The sequence below is a fragment of the Caretta caretta genome, chromosome 14 (genome assembly GCF_965140235.1).
Source record: "Caretta caretta isolate rCarCar2 chromosome 14, rCarCar1.hap1, whole genome shotgun sequence".
Classification (NCBI taxonomy): Eukaryota; Metazoa; Chordata; order Testudines; family Cheloniidae; genus Caretta; species Caretta caretta.
The window spans coordinates 47,201,071-47,215,103 of NC_134219.1; the positions used below are offsets into that span (position 1 = coordinate 47,201,071).

A 14,033-nucleotide genomic window follows, 5' to 3' on the forward strand; every position below is an offset into this window, starting at 1 on the left:
TGGGTGTGTTTATTGTTGATGGGCCACAGAGCGACTCGAACCATGGCTTTGACGTGTTATGTGACTTTAGACAAGTCACTTGCCCAATCTGTGCCTCAGTTTCCTCTCCCACCCTTTGTCTGTCCTGTCTGTTCAGATGGTGAAGGGACCACAATATAGTCCTGATCTCAGCTGGGGCAGGGACTGTCTCTCGCTGTGTGTCTGGGCAACGCCCGGCACAACGGGGCCCTGATCTCAGTTGGAGCCTCTAACCACTGGTGTCATACTTGATGCTTAGCATGGTGGTGTGGGTTCATGTGTAATTGTCTGCAGTTTGTCTATCAGTAATGGTTCCTGGGGATTGTGTATGGCTAGACAGAGAACAGCTCAGCTCTTTGATGTCTCTCTCTCACACACACACACATTCCACTGTGCTCATGACAGACAAGTTCCTTCCCAGGGCAGAGACGTCAGGCTGAGCCCTGCCCTTTCTAGGCAGAGTCCAGGGAAAAGCCCTTCCCCTAGTGAGTGGAGAGCCCTTCCCCTAGAGAACATCACCCCTTGGCAGGCAGAGGGAAAGATGAAGAGGATCGGGCAGAAAAAGGAGAGAGAGACACACACACACACTTGGTGGGAGGGGCACTCACAGCCCTCTTGGCAGGATGCAGCTGCTGCCTCAGTTTCCCTGTTGGGGTGGGAGGAGCCATTCACATGAGGATTTAAGGTTTACAAAATAAAAATGTCCCTTCTGGGAGCTGGTTTATTATTATAAAAATGTCGTACATGTACACACACACACACACAGAGTCTATCCTAGCACGTGCCAGCAATCCTCTTGTCCGCGGTGCCTCTTCACGCTCCTGCAGCCCTCGCAGCAGGGCCTGCAAACCAGCCCTTCTCGCCTTACAGCAGGAGTTTGAGTCCTTCCCCCATGGCTGCAGGGGCCACAACACCTCCAGAGACAGTCTCTGGCAGATCAGTCCAGCCACTGCTCGTCTCCGGCTCCTGCCCTGGGTCTCTGAGAGGAGGGACGCTGCAGGTTTGGCTGTTCCCCTTCCAATTTCCTAGTCAAAAGATTCTGTCTCTGTGCCATAGACGGGGCCCTTGGCTTTTATACCCGTTTCCTCTCCCAGCAGGATTTGCTGCCAATTTTTCACACCCTACTGCTTGTGAAGTACAAACAACTGCCATGTCCTGTCTTATGGCTATAGTGTATTCCATCTGTCCGATTGTTGGGGTGCTCTTGTTTTTCCAGCTATAGCACTGGGACATACACAAGGCAGGACATTATAGTGAAGAGTGTGGTATAAAGGCAGGCATTAGATAGGAGAGAATGACAGATGGAAGGGATTGTCCTCAGTTTATTAGTCCTTGTGGGGACTCCCCTGTTGGCAGGATGCAGCTGTTGCCTCAGTTTCCCTACAGGGTTGGGAGCAGCGGTTCACATCCCCTCCTGTTCGCTGCTTCTCTTCATGCTCTCGCAGCAGGGCCTGCAAACCAGCCCTTCTCGCCTTACAGCAGGAGATCAGGGGTCCTTCCGCCAGGCTGCAGGGGTTCACCCCAGCCCCTTCATTCCCCTGGCCAGATCGCTCAGCTCTTCTCAGGCTCCTACGCCTGGTTTTTAAGCTGCAGGCTCCAAATGTTATTAAACCTGAACACAGGGGCTGCCCTCAGCCTGGGAGGGCCACGGAGTCTCGCCCCTAATTCAGGGTGGGGCTGCTGGAATGGAGCCATAAAAGACGCACATTATGTGGTCTCCCTGTTAAATCCCTGGAGCACCCCACATTCCCAAATGGGCCAATGGGTGCCAGAGGCTCCAAGGGGAGGAGCTATACGCTGTCTTTCAGCGACCGTCTCTCTTCCTTGCTGCTGGGGCTGTCCCCCTTCGCCAGCCCCATCCAGTCCCCCACTTGCTGAGGCAGCTTGGGACAGCCCCGTTAAAAGGACAAGGCCCAGCCTCATCCAGGTCACTGTCACTGTGCTCTGCCTTCTGTTTTCTCCACTGGTTTGCTGCAGATCCAGCGTCCCTCCCTGGAGCAGCCTGAACTGGAAATATCGCCACTGTTCAGAAAAGCACACAACCCTTCTCCTGCTATTATAAACCTGCAACAGCAACAAATAAAAATAATCAGAAATCGAACAAAACTTTGAAAGCAGCCTCCACTAGCAGCCATAATCTGGCTCCAAGCCATTTTCCCCAAGGTCACAGCAAACCTGGGGTGAAACCAGGAATTGAACCAGATTTCCTAAATCACAGCCCCAGGCCCTAACCACAGGGCCTGTCTTCCGTTTTAAATGTGAGCTGCATCATTCACTGAGTGAACAGAACTCAGAGGGACTCACCAGTTGCTGAATTTGGTGCCACTGACCCATTTCCAGGTCTGGTTCAGGTCCCTCCGGAGGCCGATCCAATAGTTGGGGATGTCTTTATAGCGCATCATGAAATCCTTTGTTAGAAAAATAAAAGTAAGTATGCGTCACACACCATTTCTGGGCCCCTACAACCTGCACTTGATTCTCTGAGCTACGACACGGGGCGCTGGGCAGGGGGTCCAGGCTGGGAATTCGACACCAAGACATGACAATCCAGACTCGAAGGCAGCACCCATCCGCTCCATGAGCTACGGGGAAGTCAGTCCATGTGTGGACATTGTGCTAAGACTAGTCTAGTTTCAGAGTAACAGCCGTGTTCGTCTGTATTCGCAAAAAGAAAAGGAGGACTCGTGGCACCTTAGAGACTAACCAATTTATTTGAAGTGAGCTGTAGCTCACGAAAGCTCATGCTCAGATAAATTTGTTAGTCTCTAAGGTGCCTTTTCTTTTTGCAACTAGTCTAGTGCGCTTAGTAGAGCTGGCTGGAGCTTTTCCATCAAAATATTCTGTGACAGAAAATGTGTTTCCTGCAAAAATGAATTTTTCCAAAAGTAAATTTCGCTGAATTTTTTCCATTTCCACTGAGCAATTATTGTGTTTTGGGTCAGTTCAGCATTAGTCTGTAGCCAGCTGAGCTACCAGGGTGCCTTGTGGGAATTATAGTTGGGCCTCACACCTCCACCTCCCTCTACTATGGGCTGGTTCCCCCTAGACTACATCTCCCATAAAGCACCATGGTTTCCCTATTGGCTGAGCCACTGCTGGGCATCATGGGTGATGTAGTCCAACCCGGGATCTCAATGCACAAAAGGGGGCAGAAGGCACCCAAAGGACAACTCGCATGAGGAACCACAGGTGCTGTTCAATGCTGTTCAATGAGTCAGCAGTGTGCCCTTGTTGCCAAGAAGGCCAATGGCATTTTGGGATGTATAAGTAGGGGCATAGCGAGCAGATCGAGGGACGTGATCGTTCCCCTCTATTCGACATTGGTGAGGCCTCATCTGGAGTACTGTGTCCAGTTTTGGGCCCCACACTACAAGAAGGATGTGGATAAATTGGAGAGAGTCCAGCGAAGGGCAACAAAAATGATTAGGGGTCTGGAACACATGACTTATGAGGAGAGGCTGAGGGAGCTGGGATTGTTTAGCCTGCAGAAGAGAAGAATGAGGGGAGATTTGATAGCTGCTTTCAACTACCTGAAAGGGGGTTCCAAAGAGGATGGCTCTAGACTGTTCTCAATGGTAGCAGATGACAGAACGAGGAGTAATGGTCTCAAGTTGCAGTGGGGGAGGTTTAGGTTGGATATTAGGAAAAACTTTTTCACTAAGAGGGTGGTGAAACACTGGAATGCGTTACCTAGGGAGGTGGTAGAATCTCCTTCCTTAGAGGTTTTTAAGGTCAGGCTTGACAAAGCCCTGGCTGGGATGATATAACTGGGAATTGGTCCTGCTTCGAGCAGGGGGTTGGACTAGATGACCTTCTGGGGTCCCTTCCAACCCTGATATTCTATGATTCTATGATTCTATGAACCAGGCTGAAACAAAATGTTTTGATTTGCTTTGACAAATCAAACTGTTCTGATCTGTGAGTGTCAAAAGAAGTTGGTTTGATCAAACGTCAAAACCAGACATTGTCACATATTTCTGGAACTGACAGGAAAGTTAAAAGTTGAGTCATTTCAGCTTCTTGTCCCGATTCCAATATTTTGACATTTATTTTTATCCTACATTTCCCATAGGCTGGAAATTCTGATTTTCAACCAGCTCCGGTAGTTAGCAGCCATCTGGCTCTGCTCTCAGCTGCACTCCAGGCCTTTACCACTCCTACATGCTGACCAAATCCCTTGATTTTACTGAGAGTCTCATGCTGTTTGGTGCTTTTCTTAACACCCCAGCTCCCGGAGTCAGGTGATTACAAGAGACTCTCATCTTTCATAAGTTTCTAACTCTCATGGTTGCAGAGATAAACTTGAAAATGTGACCCCCTAAAAGCTACAACACCAGAAAACAAATTAGAAGCCCTGGCAGCTGTTATTTTTCAGTCAATCTCATGGTTTTGGGGGTCCTGACTGCTGATTTTTAAATGCCTGGGTTGGCAATGCTGCTCCTGTCACATAAAAGGGGCTGGAAAGCATCTAGATTCCCCCACTGGGAACTCCCCTGGAGGTCAGCACATTAGCCCCACACTGCTCCGACTCAATCCCTAGTGAACGGGGAGGATGGAGAGTGGGTGGAGCACTCTGTACTCTGGCTATTCTGGGATGTGAGAAGTTGCCCTAAATTCAAGCAGCATCTGGGGCCCTGACAGCCCCAGGACAAACCCAGCAGAAAGCCGCCTTTGCCACCCCCACCCTGTGCAGCCCAGAATCTGGGGCTCACCATTTCCTGCTGGGTGTCGATCACGGCCAGGGAGGCACCGAGTGCTGAGCAGTTGTTCTGGCTGTAGGTCCAGTTTCCTTCAGTCTCTGAGAAATAGTAACACTTCCCCAGGTACCCGAGCCAGCCGTCCGGGCAGGCAGGACCAGCTGGACACGGCTCAGATTTCCTTGCTGGAGATGAGAAAGTAGCAGGGTGAGAGATCTGCCCGTCTCCCTCTGTAGTGGTCTCCCTCCAAGGGAACCCGCCCCCCCAGCGACACCACACCATGGAACACCGTGCACGCACACCAGGGGAAGCTGGTCTTGTGCCGGGACACGTTCCCCTTTACAACAGGGAGAGGCCAGCGCCCTCCACCAGCACCCTCCACAGCGACACCGGCTGTGAATTTGGAGCCACGTTTCCAGCCCTGGTCTCCTTTGCTGTGCCCCAGTTTTGCCCCCTTGCAGTTAACCGCAGGCACAGCCGGTGCCGGTGATTGCACCCGCATGTCGGGCACTTCGGCTTCTGCATGGCAGGGCTGGTCTGCGGGGGAAGCAATCCCGGAGCCGTGTGTCGTGGGCACAAAACCGTGCTCTGAAAAAAGGCCAGTGGTGAGGCCTCCCGTGGTACCAACCAATCGATGAGATAATTATAATCAGCCGCCAGGTGGAGCTGTTACCCCCTGGACACCCACAGGTGAGATGCTAGGTATAGAATAGACGCAACCAGACACCAGGAGGTGCTGTTGTCTCTCAGTTTGAATCTACCAGAGGAGAGGAAAAGACCCTCTGGATCCTTTCACTGAGGGGGAGCAGGGGGGGTTTCCATGAAGGCTTGGATCTAGGTGCCCGTGAAGCCGGCCAGCTCGGCAAGACGCTGGACTTGGGGGGAAAGCGGCTTCATGAGACAGGAAAGGTGAGTGTGGACCCAGGTTCGTGTTTTGTGTTGTTATCATTTGTGCCCACCTCGTTCTCTCGTTTCTAGTTAAATCGTTTTTCTTTCCTGAACAAACCTCTCCTGTTTATTAGCCATGCTCACAAGGGAGCTCACAGGAGCGGTGGTTTATAGTAAAACTGGTAAATACGGGCATGCTGCACCTTTGGGGCAGAGGATCTGGGTGCCAGGGCTGGAGGTCACAGGGGCACGCTGCAAAGGGACACAGGGGTTGGGGTGCAGCTATTGTTATCTACAAGGTAAAGCCAGGGCTGGCCTAGCCGGGAGGAGAGGGCTTGCGAGGCTGAGAGGCTGGTGGGGTTAGGGAGCTGACAGCCAGCTGGGAAAAGATGGAGACAGGTGTCTCCCTGCTGGAGACAGGGGGGTAACACGGTGACTCATAGCCCTGGGTAACCAGGTGTGTTTGGGTGACATGGCAGAGCGAGCCAACAGCCAGTGGGAGCTGGACTATGGTGGGTGAGGGGGGAGAGACCCCACAGAAACACCCCGGGCTCAGCAGAGTCTGATGTGACTGTTGAAGCAGGGGTGGGCTGTGGGGGGAGGGGGGGAGAGGGGAGAAGTTGGGGGGTGTTGTGAGATTTCCAGCACGGAGTGTAAGACACAGAGACGGGGCCAGTGCAGGCTCCACGCTCACCTGACAGGGCGATGAGGGCGACGATGAGGGTGATGACAGTGATGGTCAGGATGGGAACAAGAACCATGTTCAGAACTGCCCAGCGACGTGCCTGTGATTTCCACCTAGAGAGCAAACCTGTAATAGAAACAGCCATTAAGGCTCACGGGGCGGCTAGAGCAGGGAGAAATGGGCCCTGCACTGATCAGCAGCACCAGCTGGAGCTGGCTTAAAAAAAAAGGGGGGGTGGTATTTTCAAATATATAGAGAGAAATTTAGAGAGCATGAAGTGAAAATTTTCATTCCAAATGGGGGGTGGGGGGGAGTCCTTTCAACTTAAAAATAAAAATAAAATCAGAAAAACAGGGGTTTCAACTGGAGGTTTTCGGAGTTTCCCCCTGCATTTTCAAACTGTTTCCAGTGAAAGTGTTTATCTAAAAGGGGAGAGAATGGGGGGGGGGGACAGACCCCAACATTTTAAATCAAAAAGGGATTCTTTTCCTACTTCAAACACAAAATTCCCCCCTCCCCCGCCAAAAAAAACCCTTCCCATTAGAAATGAAGATTGGCTTTGTTTCCATTTGAAACCCAGAAACCTTCTGAGCAAAAAGAGTTGTGGGGAAAAATCTGTCTAGTTCAAAAAAGCATTTTCCACCCAGAAGACGTTGATGGACATTTGACCAGCCTGTCTCGCACTGATGGAGGAGGTGGGGTGACTATGCAGGGACTGAAGCAGGGATCTCTGGACACAGAGCTAAAAGCTGCAGTACATTGAAGGCCGTGGCTAATTTAAGTGTATTTTACATGGACCAGCCACTAAAGGGAGATAAAGGCCCTCCTGAGTTAAAGTGTAAGAAGATCCCAAAGAGGCAGCTGTACCTGTAGGATAAATTTTGCTGCTCTCTCCATCCTTTGGTGGGATGGTCACATGAGTTGTTCCGTTTGGTTTCATTTGGGTTACATGGGAAGCCAGGAGTGGATTTGGCTTTATCTTCTCAGCAGGATACAACCCGTTCCACATCTTTTCTGTCTCCGAAAGAATTGCGGACTCCAAAACAGGGGGCATGTTCACCTTTCTGCAGCCAGTGGTAACTACGGCCCTGTTCACAGTGGGTCTGGCGGTGCCGGCAGAGCCCTTCGTAAGGAGATCTTCAAAGCAGCTCACTGGATTACAGCTCAGGTGCGGTTTGGCTACGTGGGGTGATCAGGAAAAACTCCTTTCAAATACAATTGGATTGTGAGTTTTACCTGAAGACCCCGACCAGCCAGGCTGGGCCCGAGCTGTGTTCGAATGAACTGTTTCAAAGGTATCCTTGGCACGGCTTTTATCCCCAGGGTCAACTAGGCCTTAGCAGGTGCTGACCAAATCAATTCCAGGTCACAGAATCATCCTGGTTCTGTTTCCTCTTACTGGTTTCTGTAGGGTCTGGGTTCGAGGTTTGCCTGTGGAGAGAATTGTCGGGTTACTCTGGCTGGCTTGTGTCGGGGTTTTATCTGCCCAGCCACAGCCCTGCACAGCAGGGGCAGTTAGAGCTGGCAGAGCGAGGACTGCCCGGGTTTCTCTACAGCGATTGTCATCTGAAGGATCCCAAAGCACTCGACAAACCCATGGAGACATGCGCCGGAGCGGGGTCAGTTCCATGTAGAGAGAGTGGGGCCAGATCTGATGGTGTGAATTGGGGCAGCTCCATTGAAATCACTGAACCTAGATCCCCAGCTGGTGAAATTAGCCATCGCTGCACTGCAGTCAATGGGTTCTGACCCCCAGCTCTGATGGGTGAGGTCTGTGTATATGTCTGTTACAGCCACACCTGAACTGGCAGGAATGATCACTTCCCCTTATGCAAATAGTTTACAAGAAGTCGTTATGGTTTAATTGCAGTGCCTGGAATTTTGCACGGGGGGCCGGGGACAGTTCCCTCTTTCTGCCCTTGGGGGATGCCCCAGGAAGTCCCTGCACCCCTGGTGGGACAGGGCCTGGGAGAACAGCAGCAGACAGACAGTCCCAGCTGCACCCTATGGCCGCAGCAGAGCTGTTACTGAGCAGATCTGAAGGGGGCACCCCATCTCCAACACCAGCCAGCACCAGCTGCTTCAGCGGGAGGGGCAGGACACCCCTGTACTGGACGGTGATGGAATAACCTGCCCCGGGGACAGATTCCTCCCTCACCCCCATTGGTTAGAAGCTGGAGCTTATACCTTGCCCAGGAGGGTTTAGAGCCCTTCCCACTCCAGGTTATTTTGTAATATTGATGTTTATAACTCTGGACAGTCCCACTATATCTATAAATGTCAAGAGTTTGGCAGGATTTAGAAAAGGAGATTGACCAAGGAGATCTTGTGGCAGTGAGTTCCACAGGCCAGCTGTGCCTTGGGTGAAAACGTATTTCATTAGATTTGAATCTGCCGCCTTTTCAAGTCAGGGGCGTGGTTTCAGGAGAGCTGCTGCAAAATGACACCTGCCCCTGAGTGGAAATGAAAAGTCATTCCAGTCAGGCAATAAACAGCTCCATCAATGAAACAATAAAAGGCAGCTAAACAAACAGCCCCCTCCTCTCACAGCTCCTCTAGGGTATTAGCAGAGCTATGGGGGAGGGGGGTAACGGCTACCTCAGCCAGCTGGGCATTGCCCCATAGTCCCATTGTGTGTCATAAAATGCTACAAGGGCAGGAATCCGGGAGACAGAAAATGCACCCCGGTAAGAGTCTCCTGTGCTCGTACAGGGATTCGGAGTCTCCCCTGCCCGGCACCTTGTAACATCTCTGCCCCCTGCCTAGTGGGGTATAAAATGCCACCGGATTAGGATTCTCCCCTCTCTGTTAGACACTTGCATCATCACCAACCCACTGGCAACTACACCTGGCCTGGGCTGGTGCCAGTGAATCACTAGGGCTACATCTCCACGGCATGGTCAAGCCAGCTCTGTGGGACCCGGGTTTGTGGCCACTTGCGTCCGAGCCCACGCGTGAGCATCCACACTGCACTGCAAACCTAGGCATACGATTGCTGGCCCGGGGCCTCTCAGCTGTGCTAATGGTCCGCACCGCACCGCACAGACCTTCTGATGGGTCTGCAGCTTGAGCTGTGTCCACACTGCAAAATGGCAGAGCTCGGACTGGAGTCACACCAGGACGCAGGCTCAGACTCGCCCCAGCAGGATGCTAGGACCTGACTTGACCGGAGTCAGACTGATCTGTGTGTGGACAAAAAGGGGCGCGGTCTCAAACCTGAGTCTGAGCTGGGCTCACTGCTGTGTAGACACACCCTAGAGTCACTTTTTTCCACCAGTCAGCAAGAAACTTGCAGAATAAGGAACGCAGCATTCTCGGCTTAGATCTTAGTCTCTGCCACTGCACAGCTTCTGTCTAGAGCTGCCCCCCACCCTCTCCTATGTCGCTCCCCCTGCACAATTATAGGATCAGCCCTGCCCGCCTTCCTCCCAACACCATCTGCCCCAGTGGGCATTTGTCCCCGGCTGCTCACAGGACCCAGCTTACACAGTGGGGCTGGCAGATCGTATGATATATGACACCCTGACAGACTCACATAGCCAACGCACCTACACACACCCGCCGCTCACGCACAAACGCACCCACAAGCTGGGGCAGCAATTCAATCACCGATGTGACTCCCTGGGTGCTATGGAAGAGAAGTAGCGGGGTGCTCAGCACCATGGAGGCAGAGCTCTCATGAGCTCTGGGCTGCGAACAGGTTCTGCCCCGGGGGCAGGGAGTTTGTTTAGAAACAGAGGCAGAGGGATTAAGAAAGATAGCAAAAGTCTTGGCATTAAATGAAATGAAGGTTTGATGATCCTGAAAGCATTGCCAGGCGCTCCGGTTAAAAGGTAGGAAACAAAGGGCAGGAATAAATGGTCCATTTTCAGAATGGAGAGGAGTAAATAGAGGTGTCCCCCCGCGAGGGGCTTGTACTGGGACCAGCACTGTGCAAAATGCATCAGTGATCTGGAAAAAGGGGTAAGCAGTGAGGTGCTAACGTTTGCAGTTGATACAAGAAGAGAGAAGACAGAGAGGGGGCACAATAGCCATTTTCAAGTATCTAAAAGGTTGTTACAAGGAGGAGGGAGAAAAATTGTTCTCCTTAACCTCTGTGGATAGGACAAGAAGCAACGGGCTTAAACGGCAGCAAGGGGGTTTAGGCTGGACATTAGGAAAAACTTCCTGTCAGGGTGGTTAAGCACTGGAACAAATTGCCTAGGGAGGTTGTGGAATCTCCATCATTGGAGATTTTTAAGAGCAGGTTAGACAAGCGCCTGTCAGGGATGGTCTAGCTGGTGCTGGTCCTGCCATGAGCGCAGGGGACTGGACTTGATGACCTCTCGAGGTCCCTTCCAGTCCTATGATTCTACTCAAGATAGTTAAGACCCAGGCAGACTGCAAAGAGCTATGAAAGGATCTCTGAAAACTGGGTTGTTAGGATATAGATATTCAGGCCTGTCTGTAAAGGCCTTTTCTCTAAGAATTTAGGTGTATTCTTGTCACTTGGCTAGTTATAGAGGTATAAAAGAAAGAATCAAAATCACTGTCTGCCAGTGTAAGGTCCTTCTCTTACTGTGACAGTCTGAGGCCCTGTTCTTAGGCTAAGGCCTTTGGCTAAGCAACAGAGGCTGCCATAAGCTGGGAAGCGACTGGTCACATCCTCACATCCCAAACCAGTCACATTGAAATAAGGCAATCTGGGGCTGTTGGAAAGGTGATCCGATCTATCACCTCCAGAGAAAGGGAAGGGCCTAGAGGATGTAAAAGGACGTTTAGTTTGATAGTTTTCTGTCTGGTAAGAACTCACTTACCAATAGACACAGCTGGGAAACCCTTATGTCCTTATAGGTGTAGTTGTGAAATCCTCACTTCTGTATTGTTTTGTCATTATTGTTCCCACTTTGCTATTGTTTATTTGCATGGTCTCTGTCTGGTTCTGTGATTGTTTCTGTCTGCTGGATAATTAATTTTGCTGGGTGTAAACTAATTAAGGTGGTGGGATATAAAATGGTTAAATAATCGTGTTACAATATGTTAGGACTGGTTAGTTAAATTTCAGGAAAATGATTGGTTAAGGTATAGCTAAGCAGAACTCAAGTTTTACTATATAGTCTGCAGTCAATCAGGAAGTAAGGGGGGCAGGAATGGGAACAGGGAATGGAGGTGGGGAAACTGGAATCGTGCTTTGCTAGGAGGGGAATTGGAATCATGTTTTGCTAAGGGGGGTGGGGAATGGGAACAGGGACACAGGTAAGGCTCTGTGGTGTCAGAGCTGGGAAGGGGGACACTAAGGAAGGAAACTGGAATCATGCTTGCTGGAAGTTCAGCCCAATAAACATCGAATTGTTTGCACCTTTGGACTTTGGGTATTGTTGCTCTCTGTTCATGCGAGAAGGACCAGGGAAGTAAACAGGTGAAGGAATAAGCCCCCTAACATGGGTGACTGGGCAACTAAATGGCAGATGAAATTCAATGTTAAATGCAAAGTAATGCAAATTCAGTTGGGATTGGTCCTGCTTATAGCAGGGAGTCGGATTAGATGACCTCCTGAGCTCTCTTCCAACCCTAATCTTCTATGATTCGATGACATGGCAAAATATAAACCCAACTATACATACAGAATGATGGGGTCTAAATTAGCTGTTACCCATCAAGAAAGAAACCTTGGAATCATTTGCAGGACTCTGGAAGTATATGCAAATTGAATCCATCTCACTGTGCCTCTATCATCCCCAACTCATTCTCTAGCTTCAGAAGACTTAAAAATTCTCTCCAGTCTTCTCTCATGGATAATGCAGCTGTCCTGAACGTGCATCAAGACCATACCAGGGAACTAGATGTAAATAAGATTGCTGGCTGGAGACATAATGTCTTGAAACTGGGACATTAGTGAACACAGCTTCTAGGTGACTGCAATGATCTTAATATACTGTAATTCATGAGAATGTAATTAGGTAGTTGCTAAAAATAACAACTGAATCCTTATTCAAATAGTAAAGATACCAATGACTGACACATCCAATAACTAGAATATGAAAGAAATGTATACATATGCTGAAAATAGCCTCCCCCGAAACTAGCAGAATGCCCCCCAAAACACACACAACCTCTTCAAAAGCACCCGCCAGCAAAAAGAAAAATCAGGGCCTATGAATTTAATAATCGGTAACTTGAGTCCAGCCAAAGCAGCTGACAAGCGCTCTCTGGTCTCTCTGTGGATCTGCTCTGGCAGGGAGAGAAGCAGCAGCTGCTGCCCAGGGTGTTTGCAGGAGGGTCCCTATCTGCAGGGCCAGCCAGCGGCAGAGCATCGGGGCAGGAGCCCGGGGAGTGAATCCGGCAGCTCCGGCCCCAGCAAAGGCATCCAATGGAGCTGGCACCAAGGGTCTGATCCCAGGGCACAAATCCGGGTGCTTTGCAGTGGGGTGAAGCAATCAGATCCCACCTGGCTCTGCGGGGCGGACACATCCCAGGCCATTCACTACAGCCTGCCCAGGGGCATTGCATCTGCCCCCCCGCTCACCCTGCCCCATAGGAGCCCCCTGCAACCAGCCCCTCAGAGACCCGCTGGGGCAACTGAGCTGGGAGCTAAACTGGATTCGTGGGGACAAAGCCGGGGAGAGACAGAATGGAGGCAGCCCAAGGAGAGCTCCCCATGCAGATATTCCCCCCCCCACCCCACCCCCCAGCTCTTGCTGCTCTCTGCTCACCTGGGCAGCAGCCAGGCAGCTCCCCGCAGGAGGACCAACAGCAGCGAAAGGGTTAATTCCAATCAGGGAGGGTTTGCTGAACTGTGAGACACTCACAGTCCTGTGTCGGTCCCTTGCTGTAGCAGGCGGGTTATACACTGGCCCCACAGCTCCTCCCTGCTCTGGGCGTCAGTCATAAATATTCCAAGAAGCTGAAACAAAAGAAATTTTAAAACTGCATCCTGGAGAGGATTTCAAATCAAAAACAATCCACTTCCTGACACGTCTTTCAGAAACAGAAACATGCCCGGGTGGCAGAAAGCTGAGCTGCCCCAGGGACCCGAGCCAAAGACTCTTTGGCCCAGTGAGCACTGCAGGTTCACTGAGGCAGGCAGGTCAGGCCGGGCTAAAGTCTCCCCGTGCAACACAGCTTGGGGGCAGATTTCCCCGGGCGCTGAAACCTGAGGGCCACTCTGGACTCGGGGCCTGTCTGCACTACAGGGGCCTGCAGCCCTAACCGTCCTGGTTGGCTCCCCGGGGTGTACTTGGATAAAGGGGCTCAGATTGGTACCCAGATCCCCTGGCAGGGAGGGAATATCCTGTAGAGGTGCAGGGCACCTTTATACAGAGGCAGATCACTGTTTTTTGGGGCCCTGGGCCAGAGCAGATGGAGACCCCTCCAACCCCCCTCCAGTACCCCTGCTGGGGAGCAGGGTCAGGGTGCGGGGCCTTGCCCCCCCAACCCCTCACCCGCCTGGCGCTCCTGCCAGGGAGTGGGGGCCACTGCACCCTAACCCTACTGGCAGGAGTGCTGGGCAGAGCGGGTCAGGGCACCCATATTTCTGGGGGCCCCCCAATTGGCCCGGGCCCCGTTGGCCCAGTGGCTAATCCACCATTACCAGTATAACCCATTGTCCACACCAAGGGCTTCACCAGTGTAATTATTGTGCTAAAAATATTTCACAGCCCCAGACAAGGTACTTAGAGCGGGATAACTCTTCTAGTGTAGAGCAGCTCTTAATTCACAGTGTCTCCATCCATGTGCGGGGTGCAGGGGTGCGGGAGCGGAGGGGC

At 51.5% G+C, this 14,033-nt stretch overlaps 1 protein-coding gene across 2 annotated transcripts; it reads right to left on the reverse strand.

Annotated features, from left to right (window-relative positions):
• Positions 1–704: 704 nt before the first annotated feature.
• On the reverse strand, positions 705–13,138 carry LOC125629581 (early activation antigen CD69). Of its 2 annotated transcripts, XM_048834955.2 has the most exons (6): positions 12,981–13,134; positions 7,156–7,719; positions 6,298–6,414; positions 4,731–4,900; positions 2,323–2,426; positions 705–2,082 (listed from the first exon to the last, which is right to left on the reverse strand). In XM_048834955.2, exons 2-6 carry the CDS (start codon positions 7,340–7,342, stop codon positions 1,953–1,955), a joined length of 708 nt encoding a protein of 235 aa, XP_048690912.1. In that variant the 5' UTR covers positions 7,343–7,719; positions 12,981–13,134; the 3' UTR covers positions 705–1,952. The 2 variants fall into 2 exon arrangements, with proteins under 2 accessions (XP_048690912.1, XP_048690914.1); XM_048834957.2 differs by lacking the exon at positions 7,156–7,719 and having other exon boundaries at positions 12,981–13,138.
• Positions 13,139–14,033: the final 895 nt, after the last annotated feature.

Excerpts from the sequence above, each read along its gene's own strand:
- LOC125629581 (XM_048834955.2), bottom strand. The coding sequence starts at position 7,342 with ATGCCCCCTGTTTTGGAGTCCGCAATTCTTTCGGAGACAGAAAAGATG. Across the intron at positions 6,415-7,155 it reads CAGCAAAATTTATCCTACAG|GTTTGCTCTCTAGGTGGAAA; the intron begins GTACAGCTGCCT and ends TTTCTATTACAG. Across the intron at positions 4,901-6,297 it reads CGCCCTCATCGCCCTGTCAG|CAAGGAAATCTGAGCCGTGT; the intron begins GTGAGCGTGGAG and ends TCTCATCTCCAG.